The sequence below is a fragment of the Lactuca sativa genome, chromosome 5, assembly GCF_002870075.4.
Source record: "Lactuca sativa cultivar Salinas chromosome 5, Lsat_Salinas_v11, whole genome shotgun sequence".
NCBI classification, from domain to species: domain Eukaryota; kingdom Viridiplantae; phylum Streptophyta; class Magnoliopsida; order Asterales; family Asteraceae; genus Lactuca; species Lactuca sativa.
Window position 1 is genome coordinate 371619424 of NC_056627.2, and position 27001 is coordinate 371646424.

Sequence of the window (27001 nt, forward strand, 5' to 3'; positions counted from 1 at the left end):
GATGGCAATGTCAAGCTAATTAAAAAAAATTAAAACATTAATTTACTTGAATCTAACATAATTTTCTTAAAATTGTAATTATATGTTAAAATAAAAAACAAAAAAAAGTAATATATATATATATATATATATATATATATATATATATATATATATATATATATATATATATATATATATTGTAATTGTTATTTATATAAAATTAGGCACTTCTACATTTAATTTAGGGAAATCTGCGAAAAAGTCCCAAAATTTTGGCTCAGTTTATGATTTAGTCCTAAATTAAATTTCACTTATGAAAAAGGCAAAATTACCCGCTATTACACTCAGTTTAGCCCTAGGAACCGGTAATCCTTATAATAGTCGGTTACCCCAGCTTGCTCATCCTTATCACCCTTCGCTAACCTCCCCGTCATCTACTCCTCCTCTGTAAAAATCCTTTCTTACCCTCCATCGAAGCAAAATGTTACCAGAGAAGAATCAAAGGTAAGAAAATCCACGTGGTCCTCCAATATCTTGTTCCCTTATAATATTTGATTAATTTTTGTTTTGTAGTGATAATGGAGACAATAGATGACTTCGATACCATTGACGTGGAATTGGATGAGTTTTTCAAACACAAACAAAGAAGTCGATGCAAAGATGAGTTCCTAAATAATGTCACAGACGAAGCGCTTGATGAATGCACCATACCTGAGATAAACCTAAATGATTTGGAAGGAATGTCGGAAGATGAAGCACCACAGGAGAAGCAGAGTGATAGTGAAGGTGACGATGAAGACAAATTGCAATTTCAATATTCAACCCATGATTTGAAGGTGAAATGGAACAATATGAAGCCAGTTCTTGGAGAGAGGTATGAATCACCACACCAACTAAAGCTTTGTTTGAAAAACTACTCTATAAGTAGGGGTTATCCAATTAGGTTCAAGAAATGTGATAGCGTAAGGCTCGTGGCTGTATGTGCAAGTGACCTTGAGAAATTTCAATGTCCCTTTGTTGTAAGGGCATCATGGATGAGCACTAAAAGATCATTCCAAATCAAAAAAATGGTTGAGCAACATACCCGTGTTAGGAATTTCCGTAGTGCTAATCTTATGGATCCCACATGGATAGCTAGGCAGTTTCTGAAGGAGATGATTAGGAAACCAAATCTGAAATTTAAGGAAATGCAAGCTATTATTCAAATCAGGTTCCATTGCAAGGTTTCATGGTCAAAATGTTACAGAGCAAAGTGTAGGGCAATTTCTTTAATAGATGGAAAGTTGAGTGATCACTATGTAAAAGTTTGGGATTATGGACATGAACTGATGAGGTCTAATCCAGGGAGTACAATTCAAATATTTGTCACTGTAAACCCTGATAACACTATTACTTTCCATAGAGTGTATACATGTTTTAAGGCTATCAAAGAAGGATGGAAAGTTGGTTGTCGAAGAGTTATAGGGTTTGATGGGAGTTTTTTGAAAGGACAATGTAAAGGTGAGCTGCTAACTGCCATAGGGAGGGATGCAAATAACCATGTGTATCCCATTGCTTGGGCAGTAGTTGAAAATGAGAACAAGCCCAACTGGCAATGGTTCTTAGAACTATTACATGATGACCTGGAATTACAAGGAGGCTTGGATTTGTGTGTTATTTCTGATCAACACAAGGTAATGTTTTCAATTATCTTTTTTTTTCATTTCATTTATACATGTATCAAGCAGTTAGTAATGAAATTTTTTAATGTAATTGATAGGGTCTTTTGGAAGTTGTATGCAAATTTCAGAAAGGTCTTCAGTGGTATAGAGTTCAAGAATATGTTTTGGACAGTTTACAAGTCAACTGTTGAAGGAGACTTCAAATTGAATATGGAGAAGATCAGAGAAGTCAATCCTGCTGCTTATGATCATTTGATGGCAAAGGAGCATAAATCTTGGTGCAGGGCATTTTTTTAAAGGTGGAATGGCATGAGAGGCTGTTAAAAATGGAATGGCAGAGTGCTTTAATGCCATCATACTTGATGCCAGAAAGAAGCGTTTGTTGGCCATGCTTGAGGAGATTAGACTATATATGATGGAAATGTTATTTAACATGAAGCAAGAAGCACGTAAATGGGTGAATAATGTGTGTCCAGGACCTATTAAGAAAATGGATGAGTTTGCTTTTGATATCAAGTAAGTATTATAAATTTAAGACAATGTATGAGTTTAGTATTAAGACTCAATATGTATACTAATTAAAACTGTTAATGCGTTTGCAGGAGTTGGTATGTTCATCCTAGTGGTTTGAATGCTTTTGAAGTGAGAAATGGCGTCCACTCATATGGAGTGAACTTAGAGGGGATGTACTGTACATGCAGACTTTCGGAGTAATCTGGGATCCCCTGTGTCCATGCCCAAGCAACCAAAATTTACACACATTAGGATCCAACTACATTCATCAGCACAAGGTATGGTAAGGACAAGTTTTTAGCTACTTATGAGTCTAACATCCTTCCTGTTAATGACAATAATATGTGGGAACCAACACCTTACACCAAACCACTACCACCTATTGAAAGAAGGATGCCAGGAAGGCCTTGTATGAAAAGGAAAAGGCATGTCTCTGAGCATCAAGACAGGTTCTCCTAAGTCTCCTCTAAGGGTAGAACTGTCCAATGTCATAATTGTATGCAAATGGGGCACAGTAAAGTGTCTTGCAAGAGTCCCTCAGTCAAACCAACACCAAAGCCTAAGAAGAAAATAGGAAGGCCAATGTTGAATCCAGAATTGACCAATTGCACTAGACTTGGGAGAGGTGGTGGAAGAGGTGGTAGAAGAGGTGGAAGAGGTGGTGGAAGATGGTCTACCAGTGTTGAAAGAACCTGGGATTGAGACTCAATTTGTCACCCAAACAACACCTAATGTTGAAAGTCAATTTGTCACCCAAACAGCACCTACTGTTGACAGTGAACATGTACCAGAAACACAGGAAGCAGATGTTAAGATTAATGATGAAGGTGATGGTCTTGATGTTGCCATAAACCATGGAACTCCACATATTGGGACCTAAACATCCTTAGAGTATAAATATCTCAACATATGTAAAATAAACAACATATTGGTCTTTTCATAATGTCACAACCATTTATTATCAATTTAAAATATTCTTCTTTGAGCTTTCTAACACAGTTTTGATATAATTTTACATATGTTGAGATATTTATGCTCTAAGGATGTCTAGGTCCCAATATGTGCAGTTCCATGGTTTATGGCAACAAGCGACATAGACATAGCTACGATCATTTTCATTCGATTCAATATGGTACGAATGATAATTTGCTATAGCATGGCTTATGGCACTAGAATTTTTTGTTCCAAGCTTCATTTCTTCATATTAAAGCATTGATTTTTTTAATATTTTTTATATTAAGGCATTTAAGAAAAAATAAAATTTGACATATGGGTTTAAAATAAAGTTTTGAAAATTTATGAACACGTTAAATAACGTTATTTTTTGTTTTTTATTTCTTATTAAACCATTTTACTTTGAAAAAACCTACTTGACTATAGCAATGAAAATTACAAACTTTGTTGATACTTTTTAGATTTTCTAATTAGAGACCTTTTTAGGGTTAAATCCAAGAAATAAACAACATAATTTAAAAATGAATGAAAGTGTGTTGCTATTATTGTCCCTATGGTTTTAATTATTAAAGTGTTTGAATGTTAATTTTGGTGCAGTTTGTGGTGTAATCTCGAGTTGTTCTTATTTTTCCGGTTCAAGCCTTTGATATAATGAAACACGAGAGGCCGATAACTATGCTAGTCAGTGAGACTACAACCATAACTGTTGAAGCAACAAACACAATAGCAACAGAAACTTCCAAAGAGTACACATTATAGCAATAAACTTCCGAAATGGAAATGAACTTCGAATAAAACCCCAAAGATGGTAGCAGCTAACAAGCTTATGGGAGGGAAATTAAAAGCGACACAAAAAATCACCTAATTATAAGTATTGAAGTTTGAGCAACCCACCAACGCTAGCAATGGATTTTAGTAAATCCTCTAGAGATCGCAATGAATTTCTTTATACAGCCTACCATCAATAGCACTAAACTTTAGGAAATCGCCTACCAACATTAAGAAATTAATTTGTTTACCAATATACTTTTAACAATATTTTTTAAGGCATTGTCGTTTGCAAAAGGTTCTTTACATTAAATTCATTTCTTTTTTGTTAAAGCTTGGTTATATATATGAAATTAAGAAAAATGGGATCACAAATAGCTAGGAGTAGGGATGAGCAAAAGAACCGACCCGGGAACCAAAGTCGGCCGAAATTAAGAACCGAACCGGACAGCCGGTTCTACTGGTTCCGGTGCTACCGGTTCTTGCTTAGTCTTCAATGTTGGAACCAGTCATCGAGAAATAGCAACATACGGTTCCGGTTTTTGCCGGTTCTACCGGGTCTGGTTCCTACTGGGTCCCGGTTCTAAAAATCCACAAGAATATCGTCCTGGTTCCAACCCGATCGGTTCCATCGGGTTTCCGTACTGGTTCTGGCTAGTTCTCCGGTCCAAATGCTCATCCATAGCTAGGAGTTACAGAACATAGAAGTACATACATAAATTACTTATTTCCTGTTTTCCTAATTTATACATAGGAATAAGAATAATTCAAATTGGTGAAGATTTATGAGTTATATCAAGGAAATAAAAGACAACCGATAATATCAATGAAATCACAAACTTTAATGAATATTAGATCCCACACAAAATATTGTTGGTTAACGAATAAACTTCTAGGACCATATTTAAAAAAAAACTAAATACAATCTAAAAGAATAACGAGATGGCAATGTCAAGCTAATTAAAAAAAATTAAAACATTAATTTACTTGAATCTAACATAATTTTCTTAAAATTGTAATTATATGTTAAAATAAAAAACAAAAAAAAGTAATATATATATATATATATATATATATATATATATATATATATATATATATATATATATATATATATATATATATTTGTAATTGTTATTTATATAAAATTAGGCACTTCTACATTTAATTTAGGGAAATCTGCGAAAAAGTCCCAAAATTTTGGCTCAGTTTATGATTTAGTCCTAAATTAAATTTCACTTATGAAAAAGGCAAAATTACCCGCTATTACACTCAGTTTAGCCCTAGGAACCGGTAATCCTTATAATAGTCGGTTACCCCAGCTTGCTCATCCTTATCACCCTTCGCTAACCTCCCCGTCATCTACTCCTCCTCTGTAAAAATCCTTTCTTACCCTCCATCGAAGCAAAATGTTACCAGAGAAGAATCAAAGGTAAGAAAATCCACGTGGTCCTCCAATATCTTGTTCCCTTATAATATTTGATTAATTTTTGTTTTGTAGTGATAATGGAGACAATAGATGACTTCGATACCATTGACGTGGAATTGGATGAGTTTTTCAAACACAAACAAAGAAGTCGATGCAAAGATGAGTTCCTAAATAATGTCACAGACGAAGCGCTTGATGAATGCACCATACCTGAGATAAACCTAAATGATTTGGAAGGAATGTCGGAAGATGAAGCACCACAGGAGAAGCAGAGTGATAGTGAAGGTGACGATGAAGACAAATTGCAATTTCAATATTCAACCCATGATTTGAAGGTGAAATGGAACAATATGAAGCCAGTTCTTGGAGAGAGGTATGAATCACCACACCAACTAAAGCTTTGTTTGAAAAACTACTCTATAAGTAGGGGTTATCCAATTAGGTTCAAGAAATGTGATAGCGTAAGGCTCGTGGCTGTATGTGCAAGTGACCTTGAGAAATTTCAATGTCCCTTTGTTGTAAGGGCATCATGGATGAGCACTAAAAGATCATTCCAAATCAAAAAAATGGTTGAGCAACATACCCGTGTTAGGAATTTCCGTAGTGCTAATCTTATGGATCCCACATGGATAGCTAGGCAGTTTCTGAAGGAGATGATTAGGAAACCAAATCTGAAATTTAAGGAAATGCAAGCTATTATTCAAATCAGGTTCCATTGCAAGGTTTCATGGTCAAAATGTTACAGAGCAAAGTGTAGGGCAATTTCTTTAATAGATGGAAAGTTGAGTGATCACTATGTAAAAGTTTGGGATTATGGACATGAACTGATGAGGTCTAATCCAGGGAGTACAATTCAAATATTTGTCACTGTAAACCCTGATAACACTATTACTTTCCATAGAGTGTATACATGTTTTAAGGCTATCAAAGAAGGATGGAAAGTTGGTTGTCGAAGAGTTATAGGGTTTGATGGGAGTTTTTTGAAAGGACAATGTAAAGGTGAGCTGCTAACTGCCATAGGGAGGGATGCAAATAACCATGTGTATCCCATTGCTTGGGCAGTAGTTGAAAATGAGAACAAGCCCAACTGGCAATGGTTCTTAGAACTATTACATGATGACCTGGAATTACAAGGAGGCTTGGATTTGTGTGTTATTTCTGATCAACACAAGGTAATGTTTTCAATTATCTTTTTTTTTCATTTCATTTATACATGTATCAAGCAGTTAGTAATGAAATTTTTTAATGTAATTGATAGGGTCTTTTGGAAGTTGTATGCAAATTTCAGAAAGGTCTTCAGTGGTATAGAGTTCAAGAATATGTTTTGGACAGTTTACAAGTCAACTGTTGAAGGAGACTTCAAATTGAATATGGAGAAGATCAGAGAAGTCAATCCTGCTGCTTATGATCATTTGATGGCAAAGGAGCATAAATCTTGGTGCAGGGCATTTTTTTAAAGGTGGAATGGCATGAGAGGCTGTTAAAAATGGAATGGCAGAGTGCTTTAATGCCATCATACTTGATGCCAGAAAGAAGCGTTTGTTGGCCATGCTTGAGGAGATTAGACTATATATGATGGAAATGTTATTTAACATGAAGCAAGAAGCACGTAAATGGGTGAATAATGTGTGTCCAGGACCTATTAAGAAAATGGATGAGTTTGCTTTTGATATCAAGTAAGTATTATAAATTTAAGACAATGTATGAGTTTAGTATTAAGACTCAATATGTATACTAATTAAAACTGTTAATGCGTTTGCAGGAGTTGGTATGTTCATCCTAGTGGTTTGAATGCTTTTGAAGTGAGAAATGGCGTCCACTCATATGGAGTGAACTTAGAGGGGATGTACTGTACATGCAGACTTTCGGAGTAATCTGGGATCCCCTGTGTCCATGCCCAAGCAACCAAAATTTACACACATTAGGATCCAACTACATTCATCAGCACAAGGTATGGTAAGGACAAGTTTTTAGCTACTTATGAGTCTAACATCCTTCCTGTTAATGACAATAATATGTGGGAACCAACACCTTACACCAAACCACTACCACCTATTGAAAGAAGGATGCCAGGAAGGCCTTGTATGAAAAGGAAAAGGCATGTCTCTGAGCATCAAGACAGGTTCTCCTAAGTCTCCTCTAAGGGTAGAACTGTCCAATGTCATAATTGTATGCAAATGGGGCACAGTAAAGTGTCTTGCAAGAGTCCCTCAGTCAAACCAACACCAAAGCCTAAGAAGAAAATAGGAAGGCCAATGTTGAATCCAGAATTGACCAATTGCACTAGACTTGGGAGAGGTGGTGGAAGAGGTGGTAGAAGAGGTGGAAGAGGTGGTGGAAGATGGTCTACCAGTGTTGAAAGAACCTGGGATTGAGACTCAATTTGTCACCCAAACAACACCTAATGTTGAAAGTCAATTTGTCACCCAAACAGCACCTACTGTTGACAGTGAACATGTACCAGAAACACAGGAAGCAGATGTTAAGATTAATGATGAAGGTGATGGTCTTGATGTTGCCATAAACCATGGAACTCCACATATTGGGACCTAAACATCCTTAGAGTATAAATATCTCAACATATGTAAAATAAACAACATATTGGTCTTTTCATAATGTCACAACCATTTATTATCAATTTAAAATATTCTTCTTTGAGCTTTCTAACACAGTTTTGATATAATTTTACATATGTTGAGATATTTATGCTCTAAGGATGTCTAGGTCCCAATATGTGCAGTTCCATGGTTTATGGCAACAAGCGACATAGACATAGCTACGATCATTTTCATTCGATTCAATATGGTACGAATGATAATTTGCTATAGCATGGCTTATGGCACTAGAATTTTTTGTTCCAAGCTTCATTTCTTCATATTAAAGCATTGATTTTTTTAATATTTTTTATATTAAGGCATTTAAGAAAAAATAAAATTTGACATATGGGTTTAAAATAAAGTTTTGAAAATTTATGAACACGTTAAATAACGTTATTTTTTGTTTTTTATTTCTTATTAAACCATTTTACTTTGAAAAAACCTACTTGACTATAGCAATGAAAATTACAAACTTTGTTGATACTTTTTAGATTTTCTAATTAGAGACCTTTTTAGGGTTAAATCCAAGAAATAAACAACATAATTTAAAAATGAATGAAAGTGTGTTGCTATTATTGTCCCTATGGTTTTAATTATTAAAGTGTTTGAATGTTAATTTTGGTGCAGTTTGTGGTGTAATCTCGAGTTGTTCTTATTTTTCCGGTTCAAGCCTTTGATATAATGAAACACGAGAGGCCGATAACTATGCTAGTCAGTGAGACTACAACCATAACTGTTGAAGCAACAAACACAATAGCAACAGAAACTTCCAAAGAGTACACATTATAGCAATAAACTTCCGAAATGGAAATGAACTTCGAATAAAACCCCAAAGATGGTAGCAGCTAACAAGCTTATGGGAGGGAAATTAAAAGCGACACAAAAAATCACCTAATTATAAGTATTGAAGTTTGAGCAACCCACCAACGCTAGCAATGGATTTTAGTAAATCCTCTAGAGATCGCAATGAATTTCTTTATACAGCCTACCATCAATAGCACTAAACTTTAGGAAATCGCCTACCAACATTAAGAAATTAATTTGTTTACCAATATACTTTTAACAATATTTTTTAAGGCATTGTCGTTTGCAAAAGGTTCTTTACATTAAATTCATTTCTTTTTTGTTAAAGCTTGGTTATATATATGAAATTAAGAAAAATGGGATCACAAATAGCTAGGAGTAGGGATGAGCAAAAGAACCGACCCGGGAACCAAAGTCGGCCGAAATTAAGAACCGAACCGGACAGCCGGTTCTACTGGTTCCGGTGCTACCGGTTCTTGCTTAGTCTTCAATGTTGGAACCAGTCATCGAGAAATAGCAACATACGGTTCCGGTTTTTGCCGGTTCTACCGGGTCTGGTTCCTAGTGGGTCCCGGTTCTAAAAATCTACAAGAATATCGTCCTGGTTCCAACCCGATCGGTTCCATCGGGTTTCCGTACCGGTTCTGGCTAGTTCTCCGGTCCAAATGCTCATCCATAGCTAGGAGTTACAGAACATAGAAGTACATACATAAATTACTTATTTCCTGTTTTCCTAATTTATACCTAGGAATAAGAATAATTAAAATTGGTGAAGATTTATGAGTTATATCAAGGAAATAAAAGACAACCGATAATATCAATGAAATCACAAACTTTAATGAATATTAGATCCCACACAAAATATTGTTGGTTAACGAATAAACTTCTAGGACCATATTTAAAAAAAACTAAATACAATCTAAAAGAATAACGAGATGGCAATGTCAAGCTAATTAAAAAAAAATTAAAATATTAATTTACTTGAATCTAACATAATTTTCTTAAAATTGTAATTATATGTTAAAATAAAAAACAAAAAAAAGTAATATATATATATATATATATATATATATATATATATATATATATATATATATATATATATATATATATATATATATATATATATATATTGTAATTGTTATTTATATAAAATTAGGCACTTCTACATTTAATTTAGGGAAATCTGCGAAAAAGTCCCAAAATTTTGGCTCAGTTTATGATTTAGTCCTAAATTAAATTTCACTTATGAAAAAGGCAAAATTACCCGCTATTACACTCAGTTTAGCCCTAGGAACCGGTAATCCTTATAATAGTCGGTTACCCCAGCTTGCTCATCCTTATCACCCTTCGCTAACCTCCCCGTCATCTACTCCTCCTCTGTAAAAATCCTTTCTTACCCTCCATCGAAGCAAAATGTTACCAGAGAAGAATCAAAGGTAAGAAAATCCACGTGGTCCTCCAATATCTTGTTCCCTTATAATATTTGATTAATTTTTGTTTTGTAGTGATAATGGAGACAGTAGATGAATTCGATACCATTGAGGTGGAATTGGATGAGTTTTTCAAACACAAACAAGGAAGTCGATGCAAAGATGAGTTCCTAAATACTGTCACAGACGAAGCGCTTGACGAATGCACCATACCTGAGATAAACCTAAATGATTCGGAAGGAATGTCGGAAGATGAAGCACCACAGGAGAAGCAGAGTGATAGTGAAGGTGACGATGAAGACAAATTGCAATTTCAATATTCAACCCATGATTCGAAGGTGAAATGGAACAATATGAAGCCAGTTCTTGGAGAGAGGTATGAATCACCACACCAACTAAAGCTTTGTTTGAAAAACTACTCTATAAGTAGGGGTTATCCAATTAGGTTCAAGAAATGTGATAGTGTAAGGCTCGTGGCTGTATGTGCAAGTGACCTTGAGAAATTTCAATGTCCCTTTGTTGTAAGGGCATCAAGGATGAGCACTAAAAGATCATTCCAAATCAAAAAAATGGTTGAGCAACATACCTGTGTTAGGAATTTCCGTAGTGTTAATCTTATGGATCCCACATGGATAGCTAGGCAGTTTCTGAAGGAGATGATTAGGAAACCAAATCTGAAATTTAAGGAAATGCAAGCTATTATTCAAATCAGGTTCCATTGCAAGGTTTCATGGTCAAAATGTTATAGAGCAAAGTGTAGGGCAATTTCTTTAATAGATGGAAAGTTGAGTGATCACTATGTAAAAGTTTGGGATTATGGACATGAACTGATGAGGTCTAATCCAGGGAGTACAATTCAAATATTTGTCACTGTAAACCCTGATAACACTATTACTTTCCATAGAGTGTATACATGTTTTAAGGCTATCAAAGAAGGATGGAAAGTTGGTTGTCGAAGAGTTATAGGGCTTGATGGGAGTTTTTTGAAAGGACAATGTAAAGGTGAGCTGCTAACTGCCATAGGGAGGGATGCAAATAACCATGTGTATCCCATTGCTTGGGCAGTAGTTGAAAATGAGAACAAGCCCAACTGGCAATGGTTCTTAGAACTATTACATGATGACCTGGAATTACAAGGAGGCTTGGATTTGTGTGTTATTTCTGATCAACACAAGGTAATGTTTTCAATTATCTTTTTTTTTCATTTCATTTATACATGTATCAAGCAGTTAGTAATGAAATTTTTTAATGTAATTGATAGGGTCTTTTGGAAGTTGTATGCAAATTTCAGAAAGGTCTTCAGTGGTATAGAGTTCAAGAATATGTTTTGGACAGTTGCCAAGTCAACTGTTGAAGGAGACTTCAAATTGAATATGGAGAAGATCAGAGAAGTCAATCCTGCTGCTTATGATCATTTGATGGCAAAGGAGCATAAATCTTGGTGCATGGCATTTTTTTAAAGGTGGAATGGCATGAGAGACTGTTAAAAATGGAATGGCAGAGTGTTTTAATGCCATCATACTTGATGCCAGAAAGAAACGTTTGTTGGCCATGCTTGAGGAGATTAGACTATATATGATGGAAATGTTATTTAACATGAAGCAAGAAGCACGTAAATGGGTGAATAATGTGTGTCCAGGACCTATTAAGAAAATAGATGAGTTTTCTTTTGATATCAAGTAAGTATTATAAATTTAAGACAATGTATGAGTTTAGTATTAAGACTCAATATGTATACTAATTAAAACTGTTAATGCGTTTGCAGGAGTTGGTATGTTCATCCTAGTGGTTTGAATGCTTTTGAAGTGAGAAATGGCGTCCACTCATATGGAGTGAACTTAGAGGGGATGTACTGTACATGCAGACTTTGGGAGTAATCTGGGATCCCCTGTGTCCATGCCCAAGCAACCAAAATTTACACACATTAGGATCCAACTACATTCATCTGCACAAGGTATGGTAAGGACAAGTTTTTAGCTACTTATGAGTCTAACATCCTTCCTGTTAATGACAATAATATGTGGGAACCAACACCTTACACCAAACCACTACCACCTATTGAAAGAAGGATGCCAGGAAGGCCTTGTATGAAAAGGAAAAGGCATGTCTCTGAGCATCAAGACAGGTTCTCCTAAGTCTCCTCTAAGGGTAGAACTGTCCAATGTCATAATTGTATGCAAATGGGGCACAGTAAAGTGTCTTGCAAGAGTCCCTCAGTCAAACCAACACCAAAGCCTAAGAAGAAAATAGGAAGGCCAATGTTGAATCCAGAATTGACCAATTGCACTAGACTTGGGAGAGGTGGTGGAAGAGGTGGTAGAAGAGGTGGAAGAGGTGGTGGAAGATGGTCTACCAGTGTTGAAAGAACCTGGGATTGAGACTCAATTTGTCACCCAAACAACACCTAATGTTGAAAGTCAATTTGTCATCCAAACAGCACCTACTGTTGACAGTGAACATGTACCAGAAACACAGGAAGCAGATGTTAAGATTAATGATGAAGGTGATGGTCTTGATATTGCCATAAACCATGGAACTCCACATATTGGGACCTAGACATCCTTAGAGCATAAATATCTCAACATATGTAAAATAAACAACATATTGGTCTTTTCATAATGTCACAACCATTTATTATCAATTTAAAATATTCTTCTTTGAGCTTTCTAACACAGTTTTGATATAATTTTACATATGTTGAGATATTTATGCTCTAAGGATGTCTAGGTCCCAATATGTGCAGTTCCATGGTTTATGGGAACAAGCGACATAGACATAGCTACGATCATTTTCATTCGATTCAATATGGTACGAATGATAATTTCCTATAGCATGGCTTATGGCACTAGAATTTTTTGTTCCAAGCTTCATTTCTTCATATTAAAGCATTGATTTTTTTAATATTTTTTATATTAAGGCATTTAAGAAAAAATAAAATTTGACATATGGGTTTAAAATAAAGTTTTGAAAATTTATGAACACGTTAAATAACGTTATTTTTTGTTTTTGATTTCTTATTAAACCATTTTACTTTGAAAAAACCTACTTGACTATAGCAATGAAAATTACAAACTTTGTTGATACTTTTTAGATTTTCTAATTAGAGACCTTTTTAGGGTTAAATCCAAGAAATAAACAACATAATTTAAAAATGAATGAAAGTGTGTTGCTATTATTGTCCCTATGGTTTTAATTATTAAAGTGTTTGAATGTTAATTTTGGTGCAGTTTGTGGTGTAATCTCGAGTTGTTCTTATTTTTCCGGTTCAAGCCTTTGATATAATGAAACACGAGAGGCCGATAACTATGCTAGTCAGTGAGACTACAACCATAACTGCTGAAGCAACAAACACAATAGCAACAGAAACTTCCAAAGAGTACACATTATAGCAATAAACTTCCGAAATGGCAATGAACTTCGAATAAAACCCCAAAGATGGTAGCAGCTAACAAGCTTATGGGAGGGAAATTAAAAGCGACACAAAAAATCACCTAATTATAAGTATTGAACTTTGAGCAACCCACCAACGCTAGCAATGGATTTTAGTAAATCCTCTAGAGATCGCAATGAATTTCTTTAAACAGCCTACCATCAATAGCACTAAACTTTAGGAAATCCCCTACCAACATTAAGAAATTAATTTGTTTACCAATATACTTTTAACAATATTTTTTAAGGCATTGTCGTTTGCAAAAGATTCTTTAAATTAAATTCATTTCTTTTTTGTTAAAGCTTGGTTATATATATGAAATTAAGAAAAATGGGATCACAAATAGCTAGGAGTAGGGATGAGCAAAAGAACCGACCCGGGAACCAAAGTCGGCCGAAATTAAGAACCGAACCGGACCGCCGGTTCTACTGGTTCCGGTGCTACCGGTTCTTGCTTAGTCTTCAATGTTGGAACCAGTCATCGAGAAATAGCAACATACGGTTCCGGTTTTTGCCGGTTCTACCGGGTCTGGTTCCTACTGGGTCCCGGTTCTAAAAATCCACAAGAATATCGTCCTGGTTCCAACCCGATCGGTTCCATCGGGTTTCCGTACCGGTTCTGGCTAGTTTCCCCGTCCAAATGCTCATCCATAGCTAGGAGTTACAGAACATAGAAGTACATACATAAATTACTTATTACCTGTTTTCCTAATTTATACCTAGGAATAAGAATAATTAAAATTGGTGAAGATTTATGAGTTATATCAAGGAAATAAAAGACAACCGATAATATCAATGAAATCACAAACTTTAATGAATATTAGATCCCACACAAAATATTGTTGGTTAACGAATAAACTTCTAGGACCATATTTAAAAAAAACTAAATACAATCTAAAAGAATAACGAGATGGCAATGTCAAGCTAATTAAAAAAAAATTAAAACATTAATTTACTTGAATCTAACATAATTTTCTTAAAATTGTAATTATATGTTAAAATAAAAAACAAAAAAAAGTAATATATATATATATATATATATATATATATATATATATATATATATATATATATATATATATATATATATATATATATTGTAATTGTTATTTATATAAAATTAGGCACTTCTACATTTAATTTAGGGAAATCTGCGAAAAAGTCCTAAAATTTTGGCTCAGTTTATGATTTAGTCCTAAATTAAATTTCACTTATGAAAAAGACAAAATTACCGGCTATTACACTCAGTTTAGCCCTAGGAACCGGTAATCCTTATAATAGTCGGTTACCTCAGCTTGCTCATCCTTATCACCCTTCGCTAACCTCCCCGTCATCTACTCCTCCTCTGTAAAAATCCTTTCTTACCCTCCATTGAAGCAAAATGTTACCTGAGAAGAATCAAAGGTAAGAAAATCCACGTGGTCCTCCAATATCTTGTTCCCTTATAATATTTGATTAATTTTTGTTTTGTAGTGATAATGGAGACAGTAGATGACTTCGATACCATTGACGTGGAATTGGATGAGTTTTTCAAACACAAACAAAGAAGTCGATGCAAAGATGAGTTCCTAAATACTGTCACAGACGAAGCGCTTGACGAATGCACCATACCTGAGATAAACCTAAATGATTTGGAAGGAATGTCGGAAGACGAAGCACCACAGGAGAAGCAGAGTGATAGTGAAGGTGACGATGAAGACAAATTGCAATTTCAATATTCAACCCATGATTCGAAGGTGAAATGGAACAATATGAAGCCAGTTCTTGGAGAGAGGTATGAATCACCACACCAACTAAAGCTTTGTTTGAAAAACTACTCTATAAGTAGGGGTTATCCAATTAGGTTCAAGAAATGTGATAGTGTAAGGCTCGTGGCTGTATGTGCAAGTGACCTTGAGAAATTTCAATGTCCCTTTGTTGTAAGGGCATCATGGATGAGCACTAAAAGATCATTCCAAATCAAAAAAATGGTTGAGCAACATACCCGTGTTAGGAATTTCCGTAGTGCTAATCTTATGGATCCCACATGGATAGCTAGGCAGTTTCTGAAGGAGATGATTAGGAAACCAAATCTGAAATTTAAGGAAATGCAAGTTATTATTCAAATCAGGTTCCATTGCAAGGTTTCATGGTCAAAATGTTATAGAGCAAAGTGTAGGGCAATTTCTTTAATAGATGGAAAGTTGAGTGATCACTATGTAAAAGTTTGGGATTATGGACATGAACTGATGATGTCTAATCCAGGGAGTACAATTCAAATATTTGTCACTGTAAACCCTGATAACACTATTACTTTCCATAGAGTGTATACATGTTTTAAGGCTATCAAAGAAGGATGGAAAGTTGGTTGTCGAAGAGTTATAGGGCTTGATGGGAGTTTTTTGAAAGGACAATGTAAAGGTGAGCTGCTAACTGCCATAGGGAGGGATGCAAATAACCATGTGTATCCCATTGCTTGGGCAGTAGTTGAAAATGAGAACAAGCCCAACTGGCAATGGTTCTTAGAACTATTACATGATGGCCTGGAATTACAAGGAGGCTTGGATTTGTGTGTTATTTCTGATCAACACAAGGTAATGTATTCAATTATCTTTTTTTTCATTTCATTTATACATGTATCAAGCAGTTAGTAATGAAATTTTTTAATGTAATTGATAGGGTCTTTTGGAAGTTGTATGCAAATTTCAGAAAGGTCTTCAGTGGTATAGAGTCCAAGAATATGTTTTGGACAGTTGCCAAGTCAACTGTTGAAGGAGACTTCAAATTGAATATGGAGAAGATCAGAGAAGTCAATCCTGCTGCTTATCATCATTTGATGGCAAAGGAGCATAAATCTTGGTGCATGGCATTTTTTAAAGGTGGAATGGCATGAGAGGCTGTTAAAAATGGAATGGCAGAGTGTTTTAATGCCATCATACTTGATACCAGAAAGAAGCGTTTGTTGGCCATGCTTGAGGAGATTAGACTATATATGATGGAAATGTTATTTAACATGAAGCAAGAAGCACGTAAATGGGTGAATAATGTGTGTCCAGGACCTATTAAGAAAATGGATGAGTTTGCTTTTGATATCAAGTAAGTATTATAAATTTAAGACAATGTATGAGTTTAGTATTAAGACTCAATATGTATACTAATTAAAACTGTTAATGCGTTTGCAGGAGTTGGTATGTTCATCCTAGTGGTTTGAATGCTTTTGAAGTGAGAAATGGCGTCCACTCATATGGAGTGAACTTAGAGGGGATGTACTGTACATGCAGACTTTCGGAGTAATCTGGGATCCCCTGTGTCCATGCCCGAGCAACCAAAATTTACACACATTAGGATCCAACTACATTCATCAGCACAAGGTATGGTAAGGACAAGTTTTTAGCTACTTATGAGTCTAACATCCTTCCTGTTAATGACAATAATATGTGGGAACCAACACCTTACACCAAACCACTACCACCTATTGAAAGAAGGATGCCAGGAAGGCCTTGTATGAAAAGGAAAAGGCATGTCTCTGAGCATCAAGACAGGTTCTCCTAAGTCTCCTCTAAGGGTAGAACTGTCCAATGTCATAATTGTATGCAAATGGGGCACAGTAAAGTGTCTTGCAAGAGTCCCTCAGTCAAACCAACACCAAAGCCTAAGAAGAAAATAGGAAGGCCAATGTTGAATCCAGAATTGACCAATTGCACTAGACTTGGGAGAGGTGGTGGAAGAGGTGGTAGAAGAGGTGGAAGAGGTGGTGGAAGATGGTCTACCAGTGTTGAAAGAACCTGGGATTGAGACTCAATTTGTCACCCAAACAACACCTAATGTTGAAAGTCAATTTGTCACCCAAACAGCACCTACTGTTGACAGTGAACATGTACCAGAAACACAGGAAGCAGATGTTAAGATTAATGATGAAGGTGATGGTCTTGATGTTGCCATAAACCATGGAACTCCACATATTGGGACCTAAACATCCTTAGAGTATAAATATCTCAACATATGTAAAATAAACAACATATTGGTCTTTTCATAATGTCACAACCATTTATTATCAATTTAAAATATTCTTCTTTGAGCTTTCTAACACAGTTTTGATATAATTTTACATATGTTGAGATATTTATGCTCTAAGGATGTCTAGGTCCCAATATGTGCAGTTCCATGGTTTATGGCAACAAGCGACATAGACATAGCTACGATCATTTTCATTCGATTCAATATGGTACGAATGATAATTTGCTATAGCATGGCTTATGGCACTAGAATTTTTTGTTCCAAGCTTCATTTCTTCATATTAAAGCATTGATTTTTTTAATATTTTTTATATTAAGGCATTTAAGAAAAAATAAAATTTGACATATGGGTTTAAAATAAAGTTTTGAAAATTTATGAACACGTTAAATAACGTTATTTTTTGTTTTTTTTTCTTATTAAACCATTTTACTTTGAAAAAACCTACTTGACTATAGCAATGAAAATTACAAACTTTGTTGATACTTTTTAGATTTTCTAATTAGAGACCTTTTTAGGGTTAAATCCAAGAAATAAACAACATAATTTAAAAATGAATGAAAGTGTGTTGCTATTATTGTCCCTATGGTTTTAATTATTAAAGTGTTTGAATGTTAATTTTGGTGCAGTTTGTGGTGTAATCTCGAGTTGTTCTTATTTTTCCGGTTCAAGCCTTTGATATAATGAAACACGAGAGGCCGATAACTATGCTAGTCAGTGAGACTACAACCATAACTGCTGAAGCAACAAACACAATAGCAACAGAAACTTCCAAAGAGTACACATTATAGCAATAAACTTCCGAAATGGCAATGAACTTCGAATAAAACCCCAAAGATGGTAGCAGCTAACAAGCTTATGGGAGGGAAATTAAAAGCGACACAAAAAATCACCTAATTATAAGTATTGAACTTTGAGCAACCCACCAACGCTAGCAATGGATTTTAGTAAATCCTCTAGAGATCGCAATGAATTTCTTTAAACAGCCTACCATCAATAGCACTAAACTTTAGGAAATCCCCTACCAACATTAAGAAATTAATTTGTTTACCAATATACATTTAACAATATTTTTTAAGGCATTGTCGTTTGCAAAAGGTTCTTTACATTAAATTCATTTCTTTTTTGTTAAAGCTTGGTTATATATATGAAATTAAGAAAAATGGGATCACAAATAGCTAGGAGTAGGGATGAGCAAAAGAACCGACCCGGGAACCTAAGTCGGCCGAAATTAAGAACCGAACCGGACCGCCGGTTCTACTGGTTCCGGTGCTACCGGTTCTTGCTTAGTCTTCAATGTTGGAACCAGTCATCGAGAAATAGCAACATACGGTTCCGGTTTTTGCCGGTTCTACCGGGTCTGGTTCCTACTGGGTCCCGGTTCTAAAAATCCACAAGAATATCGTCCCGGTTCCAACCCGATCGGTTCCATCGGGTTTCCGTACCGGTTCTGGCTAGTTCTCCGGTCCAAATGCTCATCCATAGCTAAGAGTTACAGAACATAGAAGTACATACATAAATTACTTATTTCCTGTTTTACTAATTTATACCTAGGAATAAGAATAATTAAAATTGGTGAAGATTTATGAGTTATATCAAGGAAATAAAAGACAACCGATAATATCAATGAAATCACAAACTTTAATGAATATTAGATCCCACACAAATTATTGTTGGTTAACGAATAAACTTCTAGGACCATATTTAAAAAAACTAAATACAATCTAAAAGAATAACGAGATGGCAATGTCAAGCTAATTAAAAAAAATTTAAAACATTAATTTACTTGAATCTAACATAATTTTCTTAAAATTGTAATTATATGTTAAAATAAAAAACAAAAAAAAAGTAATATATATATATATATATATATATATATATATATATATATATATATATATATATATATATTCTAATTGTTATTTATATAAAATTAGGCACTTCTACATTTAATTTAGGGAAATCTGCGAAAAAGTCCCAAAATTTTGGCTCAGTTTATGATTTAGTCCTAAATTAAATTTCACATATGAAAAAGGCAAAATTACCGGCTATTACACTCAGTTAAGCCCTAGGAACCGGTAATCCTTATAATAGTCGGTTACCCCAGCTTGCTCATCCTTATCACCCTTCGCTAACCTCCCCGTCATCTACTCCTCCTCTGTAAAAATCCTTTCTTACCCTCCATCGAAGCAAAATGTTACCTGAGAAGAATCAAAGGTAAGAAAATCCACGTGGTCCTCCAATATCTTGTTCCCTTATAATATTTGATTAATTTTTGTTTTGTAGTGATAATGGAGACAGTAGATGACTTCGATACCATTGACGTGGAATTGGATGAGTTTTTCAAACACAAACAAAGAAGTCGATGCAAAGATGAGTTCCTAAATACTGTCACAGACGAAGCGCTTGACGAATGCACCATACCTGAGATAAACCTAAATGATTTGGAAGGAATGTCGGAAGATGAAGCCCCACAGGAGAAGCAGAGTGATAGTGAAGGTGACGATGAAGACAAATTGCAATTTCAATATTCAACCCATGATTCGAAGGTGAAATGGAACAATATGAAGCCAGTTCTTGGAGAGAGGTATGAATCACCACACCAACTAAAGCTTTGTTTGAAAAACTACTCTATAAGTAGGGGTTATCCAATTAGGTTCAAGAAATGTGATAGTGTAAGGCTCGTGGCTGTATGTGCAAGTGACCTTGAGGAATTTCAATGTCCCTTTGTTGTAAGGGCATCATGGATGAGCACTAAAAGATCATTCCAAATCAAAAAAATGGTTGAGCAACATACCCGTGTTAGGAATTTCCATAGTGCTAATCTTATGGATCCCACATGGATAGCTAGGCAGTTTCTGAAGGAGATGATTAGGAAACCAAATCTGAAATTTAAGGAAATGCAAGCTATTATTCAAATCAGGTTCCATTGCAAGGTTTCATGGTCAAAATGTTATAGAGCAAAGTGTAGGGCAATTTCTTTAATAGATGGAAAGTTGAGTGATCACTATGTAAAAGTTTGGGATTATGGACATGAACTGATGAGGTCTAATCCAGGGAGTACAATTCAAATATTTGTCACTGTAAACCCTGATAACACTATTACTTTCCATAGAGTGTATACATGTTTTAAGGCTATCAAAGAAGGATGGAAAGTTGGTTGTCGAAGAGTTATAGGGCTTGATGGGAGTTTTTTGAAAGGACAGTGTAAAGGTGAGCTGCTAACTGCCATAGGGAGGAATGCAAATAACCATGTGTATCCCATTGCTTGGGCAGTAGTTGAAAATGAGAACAAGCCCAACTGGCAATGGTTCTTAGAAAGATTACATGATGACCTGGAATTACAAGGAGGCTTAGATTTGTGTGTTATTTCTGATCAACACAAGGTAATGTTTTCAATTATCTTTTTTTTCATTTCATTTATACATGTATCAAGCAGTTAGTAATGAAATTTTTTAATGTAATTGATAGGGTCTTTTGGAAGTTGTATGCAAATTTCAGAAAGGTCTTCAGTGATATAGAGTCCAAGAATATGTTTTGGACAGTTGCCAAGTCAACTGTTGAAGGAGACTTCAAATTGAATATGGAGAAGATCAGAGAAGTCAATCCTGCTGCTTATGATCATTTGATGGCAAAGGAGCATAAATCTTGGTGCATGGCATTTTTTTAAAGGTGGAATGGCATGAGAGGCTGTTAAAAATGGAATGGCAGAGTGTTTTAATGCCATCATACTTGATGCCAGAAAAAAGCGTTTGTTGGCCATGCTTGAGGAGATTAGACTATATATGATGGAAATGTTATTTAACATGAAGCAAGAAGCACGTAAATGGGTGAATAATGTGTGTCCAGGACCTATTAAGAAAATGGATGAGTTTGCTTTTGATATCAAGTAAGTATTATAAATTTAAGACAATGTATGAGTTTAGTATTAAGACTCAATATGTATACTAATTAAAACTGTTAATGCGTTTGCATGAGTTGGTATGTTCATCCTAGTGGTTTGAATGCTTTTGAAGTGAGAAATGGCGTCCACTCATATGGAGTGAACTTAGAGGGGATGTACTATACATGCAGACTTTCGGAGTAATCTGGGATCCCCTGTGTTCATGCCCAAGCAACCATAATTTACACATAATAGGATCCAACTAGATTCATCAGCACAAGGTATGGTAAGGACAAGTTTTTAGCTACTTATGAGTCTAACATCCTTCCTGTTAATGACAATAATATGTGGGAACCAACACCTTACACCAAACCACTACCACCTATTGAAAGAAGGATGCCAGGAAGGCCTTGTATGAAAAGGAAAAGGCATGTCTCTGAGCATCAAGACAGGTTCTCCTAAGTCTCCTCTAAGGGTAGAACTGTCCAATGTCATAATTGTATGAAAATGGGGCACATTAAAGTGTCTTGCAAGAATCCCTCAGTCAAACCAACACCAAAGCCTAAGAAGAAAATAGGAAGGCCAATGTTGAATCCAGAATTGACCAATTGCACTAGACTTGGGAGAGGTGGTGGAAGAGGTGGTAGAAGAGGTGGAAGAGGTGGTGGAAGAGGGTCTACCAGTGTTGAAAGAACTTGGGATTGAGACTCAATTTGTCACCCAAACAACACCTAATGTTGAAAGTCAATTTGTCACCCAAACAGCAACTACTATTGACAGTGAACATGTACCAGAAACACAGGAAGCAGATGTTAAGATTAATGATGAAGGTGATGGTCTTGATGTTGCCATAAACCATGGAACTCCACATATTGGGACCTAGACATCCTTAGAGCATAAATATCTCAACATATGTAAAACAAACAACATATTGGTCTTTTCATAATGTCACAACCATTTATTATCAATTTAAAATATTCTTCTTTGAGCTTTCTAACACAGTTTTGATATAATTTTACATATGTTGAGATATTTATGCTCTAAGGATGTCTAGGTCCCAATATGTGCAGTTCCATGGTTTATGGCAACAAGCGACATAGACATAGCTACGATCATTTTCATTCGATTCAATATGGTACGAATGATAATTTGCTATAACATGGCTTATGGCACTAGAATTTTTTGTTCCAAGCTTCATTTCTTCATATTAAAGCATTGATTTTTTTAATATTTTTTATATTAAGGCATTTAAGAAAAAATAAAATTTGACATATGGGTTTAAAATAAAGTTTTGAAAATTTATGAACACGTTAAATAACGTTATTTTTTGTTTTTTTTCTTATTAAACCATTTTACTTTGAAAAAACCTACTTGACTATAGCAATGAAAATTACAAACTTTGTTGATACTTTTTAGATTTTCTAATTAGAGACCTTTTTAGGGTTAAATCCAAGAAATAAACAACATAATTTAAAAATGAATGAAAGTGTGTTGCTATTATTGTCCCTATGGTTTTAATTATTAAAGTATTTGAATGTTAATTTTGGTGCAGTTTGTGGTGTAATCTCGAGTTGTTCTTATTTTTCCGGTTCAAGCCTTTGATATAATGAAACACGAGAGGCCGATAACTATGCTAGTCAGTGAGACTACAACCATAACTGCTGAAGCAACAAACACAATAGCAACAGAAACTTCCAAAGAGTACACATTATAGCAATAAACTTCCGAAATGGCAATGAACTTCGAATAAAACCCCAAAGATGGTAGCAGCTAACAAGCTTATGGGAGGGAAATTAAAAGCGACACAAAAAATCACCTAATTATAAGTATTGAACTTTGAGCAACCCACCAACGCTAGCAATGGATTTTAGTAAATCCTCTAGAGATCGCAATGAATTTCTTTAAACAGCCTACCATCAATAGCACTAAACTTTAGGAAATCCCCTACCAACATTAAGAAATTAATTTGTTTAACAATATACTTTTAACAATATTTTTTAAGGCATTGTCGTTTGCAAAAGGTTCTTTACATTAAATTCATTTCTATTTTGTTAAAGCTTGGTTATATATATGAAATTAAGAAAAATGGGATCACAAATAGCTAGGAGTAGGGATGAGCAAAAGAACCGACCCGGGAACCAAAGTCGGCCGAAATTAAGAACCGAACCGGACAGTCGGTTCTACTGGTTCCGGAGCTACCGGTTCTTGCTTAGTCTTCAATGTTGCAACCAGTCATCGAGAAATAGCAACATACGGTTCCGGTTTTTGTCGGTTCTATCGGGTCTGGTTCCTACTGGGTCCCGGTTCTAAAAATCCACAAGAATATCGTCCCGGTTCCAACCCGATCGGTTCCATCGGGTTTCCGTACCGATTCTGGCTAGTTCCCCGGTCCAAATGCTCATCCATAGCTAGGAGTTACAGAACATAGAAGTACATACATAAATTATTTATTTCCTGTTTTCCTAATTTATACCTAGGAATAAGAATAATTCAAATTGGTGAAGATTTATGAGTTATATCAAGGAAATAAAAGACAACCGATAATATCAATGAAATCACAAACTTTAATGAATATTAGATCCCACACAAAATATTGTTGGTTAACGAATAAACTTCTAGGACCATATTTAAAAAAAAAACTAAATACAATCTAAAAGAATAACGAGATGGCAATGTCAAGCTAATTAAAAAAAATTTAAAACATTAATTTACTTGAATCTAACATAATTTTCTTAAAATTGTAATTATATGTTAAAATAAAAAACAAAAAAAAGTAATATATATATATATATATATATATATATATATATATATATATATATATATATATATATATATATATATATATATATATATATATATTTGTAATTGTTATTTATATAAAATTAGGCACTTCTACATTTAATTTAGGGAAATCTGCGAAAAAGTCCCAAAATTTTGGCTCAGTTTATGATTTAGTCCTAAATTAAATTTCACATATGAAAAAGGCAAAATTACCGACTATTACACTCAGTTTAGCCCTAGGAACCGGTAATCCTTATAATAGTCGGTTACCCCAGCTTGCTCATCCTTATCACCCTTCGCTAACCTCCCCGTCATCTACTCCTCCTCTGTAAAAATCCTTTCTTACCCTCCATCGAAACAAAATGTTACCTGAGAAGAATCAAAGGTAAGAAAATCCACGTGGTCCTCCAATATCTTGTTCCCTTATAATATTTGATTAATTTTTGTTTTGTAGTGATAATGGAGACAGTAGATGACTTCGATACCATTGACGTGGAATTGGATGAGTTTTTCAAACACAAACAAAGAAGTCGATGCAAAGATGAGTTCCTAAATACTGTCACAGACGAAGCGCTTGACGAATGCACCATACCTGAGATAAACCTAAATGATTTGGAAGGAATGTCGGAAGACGAAGCACCACAGGAGAAGCAGAGTGATAGTGAAGGTGACGATGAAGACAAATTGCAATTTCAATATTCAACCCATGATTCGAAGGTGAAATGGAACAATATGAAGCCAGTTCTTGGAGAGAGGTATGAATCACCACACCAACTAAAGCTTTGTTTGAAAAACTACTCTATAAGTAGGGGTTATCCAATTAGGTTCAAGAAATGTGATAGTGTAAGGCTCGTGGCTGTATGTGCAAGTGACCTTGAGAAATTTCAATGTCCCTTTGTTGTAAGGGCATCATGGATGAGCACTAAAAGATCATTCCAAATCAAAAAAATGGTTGAGCAACATACCCGTGTTAGGAATTTCCATAGTGCTAATCTTATGGATCCCACATGGATAGCTAGGCAGTTTCTGAAGGAGATGATTAGGAAACCAAATCTGAAATTTAAGGAAATGCAAGCTATTATTCAAATCAGGTTCCATTGCAAGGTTTCATGGTCAAAATGTTATAGAGCAAAGTGTAGGGCAATTTCTTTAATAGATGGAAAGTTGAGTGATCACTATGTAAAAGTTTGGGATTATGGACATGAACTGATGAGGTCTAATCCAGGGAGTACAATTCAAATATTTGTCACTGTAAACCCTGATAACACTATTACTTTCCATAGAGTGTATACATGTTTTAAGGCTATCAAAGAAGGATGGAAAGTTGGTTGTCGAAGAGTTATAGGGCTTGATGGGAGTTTTTTGAAAGGACAGTGTAAAGGTGAGCTGCTAACTACCATAGGGAGGAATGCAAATAACCATGTGTATCCCATTGCTTGGGCAGTAGTTGAAAATGAGAACAAGCCCAACTGGCAATGGTTCTTAGAACTATTACATGATGACCTGGAATTACAAGGAGGCTTGGATTTGTGTGTTATTTCTGATCAACACAAGGTAATGTTTTCAATTATCTTTTTTTTTCATTTCATTTATACATGTATCAAGCAGTTAGTAATGAAATTTTTTAATGTAATTGATAGGGTCTTTTGGAAGTTGTATGCAAATTTCAGAAAGGTCTTCAGTGATATAGAGTCCAAGAATATGTTTTGGACAGTTGCCAAGTCAACTGTTGAAGGAGACTTCAAATTGAATATGGAGAAGATCAGAGAAGTCAATCCTGCTGCTTATGATCATTTGATGGCAAAGGAGCATAAATCTTGGTGCATGGCATTTTTTTAAAGGTGGAATGGCATGAGAGGCTGTTAAAAATGGAATGGCAGAGTGTTTTAATGCCATCATACTTGATGCCAGAAAAAATCGTTTGTTGGCCATGCTTGAGAAGATTAGACTATATATGATGGAAATGTTATTTAACATGAAGCAAGAAGCACGTAAATGGGTGAATAATGTGTGTCCAGGACCTATTAAGAAAATGGATGAGTTTGCTTTTGATATCAAGTAAGTATTATAAATTTAAGACAATGTATGAGTTTAGTATTAAGACTCAATATGTATACTAATTAAAACTGTTAATGCGTTTGCATGAGTTGGTATGTTCATCCTAGTGGTTTGAATGCTTTTGAAGTGAGAAATGGCGTCCACTCATATGGAGTGAACTTAGAGGGGATGTACTATACATGCAGACTTTCGGAGTAATCTGGGATCCCCTGTGTTCATGCCCAAGCAACCATAATTTACACATAATAGGATCCAACTAGATTCATCAGCACAAGGTATGGTAAGGACAAGTTTTTAGCTACTTATGAGTCTAACATCCTTCCTGTTAATGACAATAATATGTGGGAACCAACACCTTACACCAAACCACTACCACCTATTGAAAGAAGGATGCCAGGAAGGCCTTGTATGAAAAGGAAAAGGCATGTCTCTGAGCATCAAGACAGGTTCTCCTAAGTCTCCTCTAAGGGTAGAACTGTCCAATGTCATAATTGTATGCAAATGGGGCACATTAAAGTGTCTTGCAAGAATCCCTCAGTCAAACCAACACCAAAGCCTAAGAAGAAAATAGGAAGGCCAATGTTGAATCCAGAATTGACCAATTGCACTAGACTTGGGAGAGGTGGTGGAAGAGGTGGTAGAAGAGGTGGAAGAGGTGGTGGAAGAGGGTCTACCAGTGTTGAAAGAACTTGGGATTGAGACTCAATTTGTCA

At 35.1% G+C, this 27001-nt stretch overlaps 4 protein-coding genes across 4 annotated transcripts; all 4 read left to right on the top strand.

Annotated features, from left to right (window-relative positions):
- The first annotated feature begins 560 nt into the window (after nucleotides 1–560).
- LOC128126183 (uncharacterized) lies at nucleotides 561–1834 on the top strand. Its single transcript, XM_052763956.1, has 2 exons — nucleotides 561–1655; nucleotides 1742–1834. The coding sequence occupies exons 1-2, from the start codon at nucleotides 561–563 to the stop codon at nucleotides 1832–1834; spliced, it is 1188 nt and encodes a 395-aa protein (XP_052619916.1).
- A 3550-nt stretch (nucleotides 1835–5384) lies between these two features.
- LOC128126184 (uncharacterized) lies at nucleotides 5385–6658 on the top strand. The gene is made up of 2 exons (XM_052763957.1): nucleotides 5385–6479; nucleotides 6566–6658. The coding sequence occupies exons 1-2, from the start codon at nucleotides 5385–5387 to the stop codon at nucleotides 6656–6658; spliced, it is 1188 nt and encodes a 395-aa protein (XP_052619917.1).
- Nucleotides 6659–10221: 3563 nt separating this feature from the next.
- On the top strand, nucleotides 10222–12697 carry LOC128126185 (uncharacterized). Its single transcript, XM_052763958.1, has 5 exons — nucleotides 10222–11316; nucleotides 11416–11562; nucleotides 11744–11820; nucleotides 11907–11995; nucleotides 12432–12697. Exons 1-5 carry the CDS (start codon nucleotides 10222–10224, stop codon nucleotides 12695–12697), a joined length of 1674 nt encoding a protein of 557 aa, XP_052619918.1.
- A 2351-nt stretch (nucleotides 12698–15048) lies between these two features.
- On the top strand, nucleotides 15049–16442 carry LOC128126186 (uncharacterized). The gene is made up of 2 exons (XM_052763960.1): nucleotides 15049–16143; nucleotides 16242–16442. The coding sequence occupies exons 1-2, from the start codon at nucleotides 15049–15051 to the stop codon at nucleotides 16440–16442; spliced, it is 1296 nt and encodes a 431-aa protein (XP_052619920.1).
- The last annotated feature ends 10559 nt before the right edge of the window (nucleotides 16443–27001 follow it).